General features: G+C 40.8%; 1 protein-coding gene across 3 annotated transcripts in view; it reads right to left on the reverse strand.

Moving 5' to 3' along the window:
- The window catches only part of sytl4 (synaptotagmin-like 4), an 83291-nt gene that overhangs the window by 20016 nt on the left and 48689 nt on the right, over window positions 1–14586 (reverse strand). For all 3 annotated transcript variants that reach the window (XM_043704567.1, XM_043704566.1, XM_043704569.1), the window contains exons 7-11: window positions 8710–8838; window positions 5388–5532; window positions 4087–4183; window positions 1899–2002; window positions 60–140 (exon numbers count right to left, since the gene is read on the reverse strand). In XM_043704567.1, the coding sequence (XP_043560502.1) occupies window positions 60–140; window positions 1899–2002; window positions 4087–4183; window positions 5388–5532; window positions 8710–8838 (556 nt within the window). The remainder of the gene's footprint in view (window positions 1–59; window positions 141–1898; window positions 2003–4086; window positions 4184–5387; window positions 5533–8709; window positions 8839–14586) is intronic.

Here is a 14586-nt window from a genome sequence, read left to right on the forward strand (position 1 = left end):
TGCATGAGGAATTATAAATATGGAGATGTACAATTATAATATTTTGTTGTGTCACTTACAACTGAAGTGCCACTCTTGAGGCTTTGGCGAGCATTTGTCAGACGGTGAATTTTCACCAGTTTATCAATGTCCTCTTCCTCCTGTTAAAATGATTACAACCAAGTATAAGAGCAGTAAAACCCATGTGGACAATTCATTTCTGCAACACAGTTGAGCTAATTGTTCACAGTGATTTGTTTACTTCCCCTTTCAATTTTACAGAAAAGGTACCTTCATTTCTTTCAATCATTACCTTGGAAAATACAAAGCCTTTCACTCATTTTTCAATAACCAGACACTCAAATGTGCTGTAGAGCAACCTGTGTCTCCCAGAGGAAAGCTGGTGGCACCAAGCTTCATTTTCTCTCTCAAGTAACTTAAAATACATCAAGAAAACACAATTCAGAATGTGGAATTGCTGGCTTGAATCCTTGCTTTGTCAATCTTTGTGCCAACATACTATGATATGAGGTAACTAAAGATTTTACAGCTTCAATCTTCCTGGGGATGAGAGGGTTGTCCTATGACAAGAGGTGGAGGAAACTGGGCCTATACGCTTCAGAGTTGAAAGTGTGGTACTGGAAAAGCACAGCAGGTCAGGTAGCATCCGAGGAGCAGGAGAATCGATGTTTCAGGCATAAACCCTTTATCAGGAATCGGGCTTATGCCTGAAAACCCGATTCTTCTGCTCCTTGGATGCTGCCTGACCTGCTGTGCTTTTCCAGCACCACACTCTCTACTCTGATCTCCAGCATCTGCACTCCTCACTTTTCTCTATATACTCCAGAGTTTAGAAGAATGAGAGGTGATCTCATTGAAAAATCCAAGATTTTGAAGGGTTTGATAGAGTAGACCATGGTCTCTGCTAGTTGGAAAATCTATAGTATGGGAGCACAGTCTCAGAATAGTTTGTCAATCATTTAGGATTGAGAGGAGGGTAAATTTCATCAATGAAAAGGATTGTGAATCTTTCAAAATTTCTGTTCCAAGGAATTGTAGATGATCCAGTTTTGACTATTTTTAAGGTTGGGAAAGACAGAGTTTTGGTCTCTCCAGGAGTCAAGGGATAACTGAAGCCAGCAGAGAAGTAGATTAGATGTAATTGTACTGAGTGGCACAGAAGGCTCAACAGACCTACTTAATATTCAACTCTTAATTCTTGTGCTGTGCTGAGTTATTTAGAACAGAGTGGTGAGCATACCCCAAACTGAAACTCCAACAAAGTCTGAATAAGGTCCGTGTGTTCCATGCTCACACACGGACTAAATTTGAACCTTCCATTTGCACAGAAATAGGAGAAGGCCATTCTGCCCTCTTCCTTAGCAAATCACAGCTAATTTTTGCCTTACCTCCATTGACTTATCTGTGGAAAATTTCAATTTGTCAGACAGATTTTTCAGTTAATCAGGGAGAGCCAATATGGATTCATGACAGGTAGGTTCATGCCTGACGCACCTCACTGTTTTGAAGAGGTGACTGTAGAGCAAAGGGAATGGAAAAAACAGAATTGGGAGGTTGCCGGAGTACATATCTAGAGAAACTATCCCAAGTAGGCTACAACAGAGTAAAGGAGGATTTTGAAATCAGTTTATGGGACACAGAGACATTGTGAAGTCCGAGAATGAGGAGGAAGACTGTGACCTCATGTAGGAGAGGACTTGGGCTTCACCAAAAATTGTTTTAGAGGACAGCTAAACCCGATGATGAGAACATTTAAAGACTGATTTTTAAAAATGGTGAAGATCTCAGCCATAGTGGAAGAGAGGTAGATTTAAGTAAGCAATGTTCTGAAAGTGGAGGTTGGTGATCATTGGACAAGATGCAGACTAATGTTCACACACAGATACACACATACAGACCTGATCCACATTGAGACCTGGAACTGACTGACTACGGTCTCCCATGGAATCACCCACATTTGCAGAATCTGATATGCGAAGGTCCACCACAGATTTACTATGCTCTAACAGAAGATTTGAAAAGAAAATAATTATTTCCAACATACAGACTGGGGCTATGCAATAGTTAGTGATGTCAGCACTTCACTTAATTTTATGGAGTTTGACATTGTGAGGTTGACACAGATTTTTGACTGTGACACCAGCCAGATAGTTTGTGTATTAAACTAAACTTAGGCGACAAATAGCCCACATGGCAGAAAAGTCACATGCAAAGTTACTCCATGTTCTAGATAGAACAATGTCCATGAAAGCATGGGCAAATAAGAGTCACATACTTTGCAATGCAGACAGACATCAACAAGCAAATAGAGGACCAGCTTCTGCCAATGGCATTCTGTGGTCAGTTAAGAAGTTGCTGGTGCACAAAATGCTAACCACTGTGCCACCGTGCCGCCCATAATAGAATTGAACCCACACTGTTGGCATCACAGTGCTCTATAAACCAACGATCCAGCCAACTGAGCTAAACCGATTGTGGTCAGTTAAGAAGTTGCTGGTGCACAAAACAAGCTTGAATCCCATTTAAAGACCTGAATTAAATGAGTGAATCATCACTGCATAGTGATTGACAATTAAGGTCAGCATACTGTTTTGGGTTTTTAAGTCTGGTGTAACACACAAATGTAGCCTAAACAACTTCCTTTAAGAGGTAAGACTTTATTTATAAACGTTTGAGAATGAGAGCTGGGATGGTATTTTTCCTTCCCTGCAGGTGGTGAGAGAGGTGGCAAGAAGGGAAAATAATGGAATGAGTTGGCCCAGGTGAGAAGCTAAGCCCCTTTTTGACCCCCCTCACTAACTGAGGCAATGGTATCGTGGTAGTGTTGTTGGACTAGTAATCCAGGACCCAGGCTAATGCTCCTTCGACATGAGTTTGAATCCGACAATAGCAGATGGTGAAATTTGATTTCAATAAAATTTAGACTACAAAGCTAGCCCAAAGGCAATTGTGCAAGGTGAATGCAAATGTCATTCAAAGCCACCTGGTTCACTGATGTTCTTGAGGGAAGGAAATTCATCGTTCTCATCTGATCTGGCCTAAAAGTGACGCTAGACCTTCAGCACTACGGCTGACCCTTAACTACCCTCTGAAATGGCCAAGCAAAGCTACTCAACACAAATGGCAATGAGGGCAGGCAAAAAATGCTGGCCCAGCCACATGCCATGAACGGAAAGATGAACAAGTACAGGGTGAGAAAGTCAATGTGCTGCATCCCTGGTCAGAACGAAAGGTGACTAGTTTCTCAAATGGAAAACCATGGTGACCTACCTACCAGTCTGAGGGGTATACCTAAATTGCCTTAATAATTGCCCTTCCTTTTCCTCTGATCCCACCACCCCTCCCCAAATGTCTTCTCTCCATGATCCCCACTTGGCAAAAAGATAAACATCATTTCCTTTCTTCCCAGGATCCCCAAGGGCTCACCCAGCAGACTTCAGGCCGGGGGTTGAGGAGTGTGATAGCCAGAGTTATGGCAGGAGTGGGCAGTTTGCTGATTGCTCGCTTTCACAATTTCAAAAACATAGTGGAAAAATTACATCCAACGCCTTTTTATGGTTCTATCTCAACCAGCACCTCCCAGCCCCAGCCAATCCCTTCAATTTTCCCTTCCTGACAATGATGACCGCTGGACTGTAGTTCCATGGGCCAGGACTACCCTCTTATACCTTATCAATGGTCCCATTCTTAAGGAGTGACTTTCAGCAGGCAGGTGTCATTCATAGTGAAGGTTCACAGCCAAGCTTGATCCCTTCCTAGCCTGAGACCAAAAGCTTTCTTCCAGTGGGGACCTTTGGATATCAAAAAAAAAGCAGAAACCTTGGTTGATTTTTTCCCTTCTTTCCTTAGTACAATTTGCATAATATGTTGCTGTGTGGCGATGTGGTCAATTCCTGTGTGGCTGCTAAACTTTCTCTGAAACTGGCATTAGTAGATGCTTAAAAGGGACATGGATTGAATTTCCCTCTTTCTCAGGAAACTTCTGAACCTCATTTCTATGGTATAGTGTGGAAAAGTTTTCAAAGGTTTTAAACAAACATTTTTAATTGATTTTAACACAAAGGGCATCAATGTGCCAAATCTCACCTGTAGGCTTCAGAATGCTTTTTGTATTCTTTTTAAACAGGTTCTCCGAAGCACTTTCATCTGTTGAACCTTTGCTGTGTCTTTTTGAAACAGTTTCCTGAAGAAACATGTTAAACATTCCATAAGTATTAGAACTATATCCATGTACTTTGTTTTCATAACTGTTGGTATTTCACACAGTATCACATGAAATTATAACTCAATGACTGGTTTGTCCAAACAATGAAATAAATATGTCGATTAATCACATCCAACCCATTTCTTTCAATGCAGTTTCTGATTAACTTTATCCAAGAAGATTCTGTTCTGAAGGAGATAATTGTGAAACTACTCTTTAATCCATAAAAGTAATTAAACAATACCCCAAAATACTTCTTCATTCACTGCGTACCTCTCATCAGCTGTCCTCGACAAAAATGTAACTGATGCAGGAGCCATTGTTTTTGGAATATTTGATCATTCAGTCTATACAAAGTCTTATGTCTGAGATTGTTGTATTACATGCTTACAAACTTCTTTACACAACAAAACACAATCCTGTGCATAAACTGTAGGATTCAGCATTTTTTGCTCACCTTCTCTTGCTTTCCAGGAAGGGCTATCCTTCACCCAAATTAAAAATAAAGCACATTAGGACACTTCTGATTATGGCCTCTGACAAAAAAAAATCATCATCACTGATATCTCTTTGTAACTGTAGATTTGTTCCAATCATACTTATCCAAGTCTGTTTTGAAGTAGTTAATCAAGCCAACTGATTTTCCTCAGAGTTTACTCCCCATTACTGCTATTCTATGTGGGGCAAAGATTGCTGCCGCCTTGACTGAGGTTTGTTCACTTTAATGCTGTCTTGTAATTTTGTGCACTAATTCCAAATAGTTTGTTTATCTCAGAGTCTCTTGATATTTAAAGTCCTCGATTATTTACCAAATATTTGAATAGGACAAGCACAGTATAGATCTCTGTAAACCTCAATCTATAATTAATTCTCGAGTTAGTTCCCAGACAAGCCCTTTAAGTCATGTCTCCTTGGTTGTCTTCTGTGCAAATGGTCTTGGGACACATTTGTAGTGTTCCTATTGGCCAGAAGGTTCAAGTTCAAATCCCACCTGCCCTGGAGGTGTGACATAACATGCACAAACAAGTTGATTAAAAAATACTTGTATAGTTGACTCAATGTATTCCAAGTGGCTACTCAGCTGCATATTGAAAACAAAAGGAGATGGACAACTGATACAGCCTACTAGCCATATCCACAAACTATGAACAAATAAAACACAGCAAGGAATGTATTGTCCTACCTTGTCCAAGTCAGATTGTGTGTTAAGTTTATTGCCTGTGGGTGACTTTAATGTGGCTGGAAGTGTCATGCTGCCACTATTTGTGGGCTTGGAAACAGCACATTCGTTAATATTACCAGCATTGCTCTCTGTTAAGGAACTCCGCCTGAAAAATAAAACAGCAAAATAAGGTCTCAAATTTCACTGAAACTTCACCAATACATAAAAGGGTGAATTTCCCAAGGAGGACTCTTTTTTTTAATTCATGGAACTTGGCTGAAAACTGTGGAAGCCTCGAGAAAACTGTGCGATTGACTTTACTTTTCTAATAAAGTTATTGCAAACTGGGAGATGGCCTGGAAAAATTCAACTCCATTTTCAAAGTGACATAGTATATTCAGGACTCATCATGATCTTGACCTGAGGTAGTTTTCAGAAGGTTACCACTCAAGAGTTTATTTTTAAACTATATGTACACAAACAAACTTTGCGTTAAAAAAGTTTTATTAATTCATTCGTGGGATGTCAGCCACAAGGCCTGCATTTATTCCCCATTCTTAATTTCCCAGAGAGCAGTAAAGAGTCAACTACACTGCAGTGTGTCTGGAGTCACATGTAGGTAGGCCAGGTAAGGATGGCACATTTCCTTTACTAAAGGATATTAGTGATCCAGATGGGTTTTTCAGACAAATCGACAATCATCATTAGACTCTTAATTCCAGATTTTTTTATTGAATTCAAATTCCAACATTTGCCATGGTGGCATTCAAACCCAGGATCCCAAAACATTTTTTTTTAAGCAATAATACCACAAGACCATCGTCTCACCTTATACAATCCCACACATTATTTTTAGGTTTTGGTGCCTAAACCTACTCTTAATTTGCGAATTAATTTAGTGAAAGGAAGTCTGACAGGTAGTAAGGTCACTATATTACCTCACTTTATAAAGAAAGGCTCTTCCAGTAGCCAAATCCTGATCGAACAAACACCCACACCATTTGATTACAACGTTTATCAAATGGGTGAACTCCAGCAAACAGCACACAACGTGTGGAATTTAAAAAAAATGTTTGCTCAACCAGCCTCTCCTTGTTGGATAAATATTGTCTATATCAGATGCCTTATGGAACAAGTTTCTGTTTACACTTGATAACATGCAGTTCATTTTTTTATGGCAGAGTATTATTCTTGTATTCTATGGCAAGAATTATTAATTGTCACAAAACAAAATTTGTTGTTTGTGCTGATTTGTTTCTAAGGAATTCAACTGTCAGAGAGAAAGAGTTTAGTTTCTCTGATGGTTCAGTTCATATAGATGGTGGGTAACTGAGACAGGAAATTTCAGGTTTACTTTCTGAGTTATAGGATCAGTACAATAGGCCTCGCTACTTTTAGTTCACAGAAGAGAATAATCTGATAGGTCTCCTGCTCTTTATTATGATCTGGTAGTCCAGACACAGGCCACACGCGTGTGTATATCATAGGATCAGGTTTAGTTGTAATACTTAACTCAGTTGATTACCTGCTGAAATCCACTCTAAGTGCCCACATGAACACCAGTCCGGAGAGTGCCCATAAAAGTGGACTCCATGATGTAAAATTAAGATAGAATTTCCAATGATATATTGTGATATAACCCATTCATAGTTTCAATAAATGGTATCCAGATTATTTTGAGCATTTTTCTTTAAAAAGTACATAGTTTGTAAATAATTCCATATTCATTACTTGTACCAAATTATACAATAGAAATAATCTGATTTCTTTGACAATCTATGTTAAATGACAACCATTTTCAGAATTTTAGGGCACCCATTAATAAAAGATAATTATGTTCGCTTGGATTTTGTTGTTATAATGATGGCAAAACTGTCAGTGACCATTGTCATTGCTATGTTAAACGGATAATATAAATGCAATTAAACATAGTTATCCAGAAGTTGCTGTCAGTGATTCCCCAATCCTCTGTGGGCTGGGCTATTGAATTCCTTTCAGATGGAAATCATTTCGAAATCACGGTTTTAATATGAACATCCAATTTTAAAAAAACATTTCTGTAAAAACCTCAAATCTCGTTGAATGAAGTGTGATTAAGTTTTTACAATGTTTACAGTCATAGTTGCTAAGGATCAGCATAGGCCTGGAAATTTCATTTCACAATCGAAGAATAATTGCTTTGTTTTGCATCTTGGATTTCTGTCTGAGAGATTTAATCACTATGATTGGCTGATTAGCCTGCTTGACGACATCGCTGTAACTGTGAATAGCCCTTGCCGGTTGACACTGGAACTAAATTAATACAGGGAAAGGTTGAAACTGTATCACAGTGATCACTACATCTTTGAGGGAGGCTTTCCTCGAGGTCAGTGATAAGTGCTATCCATTTGCAACTGACTATTTGGGCCCATTGAAATAGACATAGACCCAACAGAGCCTTGCGAAGGGATGAATGCATATTAATAAGACAGATCCAAACTTATTTTAGGAACATAAGCAGAATTTCTTCTTTATGGACTGGAATAATATGAGATAAACATTGTCCCCTTTGTTACGAATGGGGTTAAATGCAGGACAGCAACTTCCCCAGAGCAAAGGCGAATGGTGGCTCAGTGATTAGCACTGCTGCCTCATTACACCAAAGTTTGATTCCAGCCTCAGGTGACTATTGTGTGGAGTTTGCATGTTGCTCCACGTCTGCATGGGTTTCTGCCAGGTTCTCTGGTTTCCTCCACAGTCCAAAAATGTACCGGTTAGGTGGATTGGCCATGATAAATTTCCCTGTGGTGTCCAGGGATGTGTAGGCTAGGTGGATTAGCCATGGTAAATGCAAGGTTATGGGACAGGGTGTAGTCTGGATTAGAGTGTGATGCTCTTTAAAAGGATGGTGCAGACTTAATGGGCCAAATGTGGATTCTATGATTCATCACTTGAGATTGCTGTCACATAGCACTTTGAATTGGGTTTTCACTACAGCATCTCTGGAAGCGGAGAGGGCCTACTGATTTACTAGCTCATCCCTTCATCTAATGAGGCTGCATGGTACATCAGGACTTCAGCAAGCTTAACGTGAGAAAGAAAGTCTAAACACAGGCATGTGGCAAAATGATGGCCAATTATCTCATCAATTTACATTTATCTAGTGCCTTTAAAATATTAAAACCTCACCAAGCGTAGGCCAGGGCTGTTACTTAGCAACATTTGACACAGATATTTTAATACAGATGACTACAAATTTGATCAAAACATAGATTTTAAGGGAAAAGTTGTCTAATTCGAATTAGCATTCATATTTCCATTTGATCACAATAATTTCAGACTGAATCCTCCACAGATCCGTTACCTGGAATTGTTAGGTGTGTTGTGCTTGGAGGGAGATTGCGAGTTGCTCTTGTAGCTGCTAATGCTGACATGTCCAGTGGATTCTGTGTCACTTGGTTGCTCAGAATCCTCTTGGGGTTCAGAGTGGTTGCTATCAAACAACAAAAGAAAAAAATCACAGGTTCATGGTTTAGTTACTCTACTGATAGTTTGTAAAAATATTACTGAGCTATATTATCATTTCATTATTTAAGCATGGTGCAAGGTTACAAAACTGTTTTGTCAAATAAAATATGTTGCCTGTTGATTTGCGTATTGCTCCCCATAATCAAAATATTTCCAAGAAGGCAGTCTTATTGCTCCAAGGCTTAATTTTTATTTGTACACAACCATTAACAAAATTATTAGAACCAACCCTGATCATGGCCCCGAGATCAACCTTACTGTATTTCATATTGCATATTCTGTGTGTCCTTGTTTAATATCAAGGAGGTTGAGATTAGAAAGAGTTCAATGGTACTGGAAATCCTTCAAACAATCAGTGATGACATTGAGGTGACAAATTTTAGCTTTAGTGCAAAAATCCTTCATCAGCTGTTCCTGCTGTAGTTAGTCAAGGAAAATTGGGCTTGTCAGAAAGGACTGCAAAGTCATAAAGAAGGCTGCCTGAGTCTTTTCCCTCAGTTTTTTTCCCTACATGATGCGTAAAAGCAATCCAGGACACTCATACAGGAACTTCAACATCTGTTCCCACATATCCTCAATGCTTCAAGAGTTTTCTTGAGATGTCACTGTTAAATCACAACCTGACCTTCTCGGTGACATTTTGAGCTCCTCCAATTATTTGCTACATATATCAATGACCTGGATGAGGAAAGTGAATATACTGTAGCCAACTTTGCAGTAGACATGAAAATAGGTGGGAAGGCAAGTGCTGAGGATGACAGAGTTTGCACAGAGATTCAGATAGGTTAAGTGAGTGGGCAAAAACTTGGCAGATGGAATATAATGTGGGAAAATAGGAGGTTATTTCCTACAGTAGAAAGAATGGAGGAGCTGAATATTATTTAAGTAGAGATATACTTAGAAAGCTACAGCAAAGGAGATTCAGGAGCTTCAGTGTATAAGACACAAAAAGTTATATACAAGTTCAATTGGTAATAAGGAAGGTGTACATAATGTTGGCCTTCATTTCACATGGGGAGGTCTTGCTAAAACTATACAAGGCACTGATCCGACTGCAGTGAAATACAGTGAACAGTTTTACGCCCCTTACCTGAGGCAAGATGTACTGAATGTAAAGACCAAAAAGGCTGTTTCTCGGCAGAATTTCGACCCAAAAACTGACTTGTCCCACAAGTCAGTACGTTTGTGGATGACACAAGAAAGTGGTTGTATAGTAGACAGTGAAACAAGTTATCTAAGAATACAAACAAATCTTGATCAAGTGAGCCAATTGGCCAAGGAGTGGCAGATGGAGTTTAGTTCAGATAAATTTTGAGACATTACAGTTTGGTAAGATGAACAAGGGCAAGACTTGCGCATTTAATCGTAGGACACTGGGGAGTGTTGTAGATCAGAGAAGCCTAGGGGTGCAGATACATGGTTCATTGAAACTAGTGTCACATGTAGAGAGTGATGTAGACATGTAGAGAGAAGGCGTTGAGCAAGCTTGCCTTCATTGCTCAGACCATTGAGTACTGGAGTTGTACAGGATGCTCAGGAGGCCACATTTGGAGTACTGTATACAGTTCTGGTCACCCTGCTATGGGAAGGAGGTTGCTAAATTGGAAAGAGTGCAGAGAAGATTTGCCAGGATGTTACGGAGACTGGAGGTTTTGACTTGTAAGAGGCTGGATAGGCTGGGACAATTTTCCTTGGAACATAGGGTGAGGGGTGACTTTATAGAGGTTTATAAAATCATGAGGGGCATGGATAAGGTAAATAGCAAAGGTCTTTTTCCCAGGTAACACAGTAGTAGTAGTTGTTGTATTAGTAGTAGTAGTAGTAGTAGTAGTAGTAGTAGTAGAGTAGATTTTTTGTCATTTCTACCATTTACAACTGATACAGTTTTAAAAAAAAAGAGACAGCGTTCCTCCAGGACCAAGGTGCTACATGAACAGCACAAACTACACAATCATACACAGGGCGGCATAAAGTGCATAAGAAGTGCAAAACATGCAAATTATAGTGTAATAAAAGAATGGTAATTAATAGACATTGTTCAAGCAGCATTTTGAAGTCATGCAAAGAATTTCAGGTGGAAAAAAAAAGTCCGATCATACAGTGTCAAGGAGTCTGACGGCTTGAGGGAAGAAACTGTTGCACAGTCTGGCTGTGAGAAACTATATCTTCTGCCAGATGGCAGGAGGGAGAAGAGTTTGAGTGAGGGATGTGTGGGATCTTCCACAATGCTCTTAGGCTTTTGGATGGTGTGTGTGGTGTAAATGTCTGCAATAGAGGGAAGCGAGACCTCAATCTTCTCAGCTGTCCTCACTATCCTTTGTAGGGTCTTACGATCCGAGACAGTGCAATTCCCGAACCAGGCAATGATGCTGCTGCTCACAGTACTCTCATTGAGCCCTCTGTAGAATGTGGCGAGGATGGAGGAGTGTGGGAGGTGGGCTTTCCTCAGCCTGTGCAGAAAGTAGAGATACAGCTGGGCTTTCTTGGCTATGGAGCTGGGATTGAGGGCTCAGATGAGATTCTCCGCCAGATGGATGCCAAGAAATTTAGTGCTCTTCATGATCTCCAAGGGGGAGCCATCGATTTCCAGCAGAGAGTGATTGCTCTGTGTCCTCCTGAAGTCAACAACCATCTCTTTCATTTTGTCCATGTTCAGAGACAGGTTGTTGGCTCTGCCCCAGTCTTTTAGCCGCTGCACCTCCTCTCTGTATGCTGCCTCGTTGTTCCAGCTGATGAGACCCACTATAATTGTATCATCAGCGAACTTGATGATGTGATTCGACCTGTGCATCATTGCACAGTTGTATGTCATCAGGGTGAACAGCAGTGGACACAGCCCTGCGGGTCTCCGTGCTTAGTGCAATGGTATTGGAGGTGTTGTTCCCAATCCGGACTGACTGAGGTCTCCCAGTCAGGAAGTCCAGAAGCCAGTTACAAAGGGGGGTATTTAGGGCCAGCAGACTCAGCTTTCCAATAAGATGCTGAGGAACAATAGTGTTAAATGCAGAACTGAAGTCTATGGATAGTAGTCTGATGTAGATGTCCTTCTTATCCAGGTGGGTGATGGCCAGATGGAGGGTGATGGAAATGGCATCATCTATTGAGTGGTTGGGATGATACACGAACTGCAGGGTGTCCAGTAAGGGGGGGGGGGGGGAGGGGGCAGCAGGGTCTTAATATGCCTCATCACAAGCCTCTTGAAGCACTTAATGATGATGGGTGTTAGCACAACAGAGTAGTAGACATTGAGACAGGATGCTGAAGAATTCTTCAGCACGGGGATGATGGTAATGGCCATGAAGCATGTCGGAAACTATGACACAGCTCAGGGAGATGTTGAAGATGTCTGTGAGAACATCCACCAGTGAGTCAAAGCATCGTCTCAGCACTCTGCCAAGGATGTTATCTGGTCCAGCAGCCTTCTGTGGTTGACTCTGCATAGGGTTTTCCTCACATCAGCACTGGTAAGACACAGCACCAGTCACTGGGAGGGAGGGTGTGGACTTCCTCATTGCCACGTTATTTCATGCCTCAAACCGTGCATAGAAGTTGTTCAACTCACCCTGGAGGGAGGCATCACCAGCACAAGCAGGTGATGTTGTTCTGTGGTTGATGATGACCTAGATGCCCTTCCATCTACTCCACGTATCACCGCTGTCCTGAAGGTATGTATTCTCTATGCTTAAGCACGCTTTGTCTCCTTGATGGCCTGGGTTAGGTTGGCCCTTGCTGTTGTTAGGGCTGCCTTGTCATCTGCTGTGAAGGTGGAATCACAGGTCCTCAGCAGCTTTGCGGTTATCAATGGCTTCTGGTTGGGGCGAGAAGTGATGGTCTTGGACAGAGTGATGTAATCAATGCACTTGCTAATGTAGCAAATCACCGATGCCATGTATCCTCTAAGTCAATGGAATCACCATTGGTTGCTGCCTCCCTGAACACACACCAGTCAGTGCACTTAAAACAGTTTTGAAGAGCAGAAATGGCTCCTGCCAGCCAGGTTTTCACCTGCTTCAGAACCAGCTTGAAACAGGTGAAAATCCGGCCAGTAGGAGCCATTTCTGCTCTTCAAAACTGTTTTAAGTGCACTGACTGGTACGTGTCAAAAGTGTGGTGCTGGAAAAGCACAGGTCAGGCAGCATCCGAGGAGCAGGAGAGTCAACGTTTTGGACTTTTGACTGAAACGTTGACTCTCCTGTTCCTCGGATGTTGCCTGACCTGCTGTGCTTTTCCAGCACCACATTATCGACTCTAATCTCCAGCATCTGCAGTCTTCACTTTTGCCTGACTGATGAGTGTTCAGGGAAACGGCAATCTAGAGAACAAAGTTCTTAAGGTGAGAGGAGAAAGATTTAAAAGGGACCCAAGGGGCAACTTTTTCAGACAGGGGTGTTGTGTATGTGAAATGAACTATCAGTGGAAGTGATAGAGGCAGGTACAGTTACAACATTTAAAAGACATTTGGACACGTTTGTGAAAAGGAAAGGTCTCGAGGGACATGAGTCACAAGCAGACAAATGGGACTCAGTCAGTTTGGGAAACCTGGTCAGCATGGTCAAGTTGGATGAAGGGTCTGTTTCCTTCCTATATGACTCTACGACATTGGAGGCAGTCCAGAGAAAATTCACTAGTTTGTTCCTAGGTATGGAAGAACTCTTATGAGGAGAGGTTAGGTAAATTGGACCTGTGCTCATAGGAGAAGAATCAGAGGCAACTTCAATGAAACATACAAGACTCTTAGAGACTTGTGAGGTTAGACGTGGAAAGGTTCTTTTGCCTTGAAGGAGAGTTGAGGACCAGAGGACATAGTATTAGGATAAGGAGTCGCACATTTAAGATCAAAATGAGGAGGAATTTCTTCTCTCAGAGGATAGTGACTCTGTGGAATACTTTATCCAGAGGGCTGATGTGGCTGGGTTGTTAGCATATTCAAAGCGGAGGTAAATTTTTAATCATTAAGGGAATCAAGAGCTATCGGGGAAAAGGCAGGAAAATGACGGTGAGGATTATCAGATCAGCGATGATCTCATCGATAGGCTAATCAGTCCATTTCAGCTCCAATGTTCTTAAAATCAGTTATTTAATGGCTTTTAAAGGACAATTTCCTTGGAGTTACAGAATAAGACAGATAGAGCTCAAGTGCAATTTCAGTCCCAGAAACTATTAAATGTTTTGTGTCTTTTGCATCTAACCAACCATTACTATTTCATCCCACGTGCTAACTGTACCCTTATTCTTGTTCTAAATACCAATAATCATGGTCTCACTGTTGTTTCTAACCACACAGAAATCCCAAATCTACATGCTCACTAGAAATACTTCCAATCAATCTGATCCCTTCATTAAAACAAATGATTCTTTTCACGTTAACGATTTTTCAGTCTCAAGCTGAAGATAGTTCAAGATGTGAATTTGCTCCCATTCCTAGCACGCCTTTACATTATCAAATGGAATAGTTTATTCATTTCTTTCCTTCAACTTCTCCTTTTCATTGCGACTTTTCTGGCCTCTCTTTATTTTTCCTTTCTTCTTTCCCAACTCCATCAATATTGTTAGATCTACTTATCCTTTTTCCTCATGAATTACAATGAGGGCTCATTGTTTAATTAATTCTTTTATAAAATTTCAAGCATAGATTTCCCATATTTATTCTTTTTTCCTCACAATTCCCTTACAATCTTCAGTTTGTGAAAAATTCATCCTCATCACCAGTTCC

This window comes from Chiloscyllium plagiosum, chromosome 15 (genome assembly GCF_004010195.1).
Source record: "Chiloscyllium plagiosum isolate BGI_BamShark_2017 chromosome 15, ASM401019v2, whole genome shotgun sequence".
Classification (NCBI taxonomy): domain Eukaryota; kingdom Metazoa; phylum Chordata; class Chondrichthyes; order Orectolobiformes; family Hemiscylliidae; genus Chiloscyllium; species Chiloscyllium plagiosum.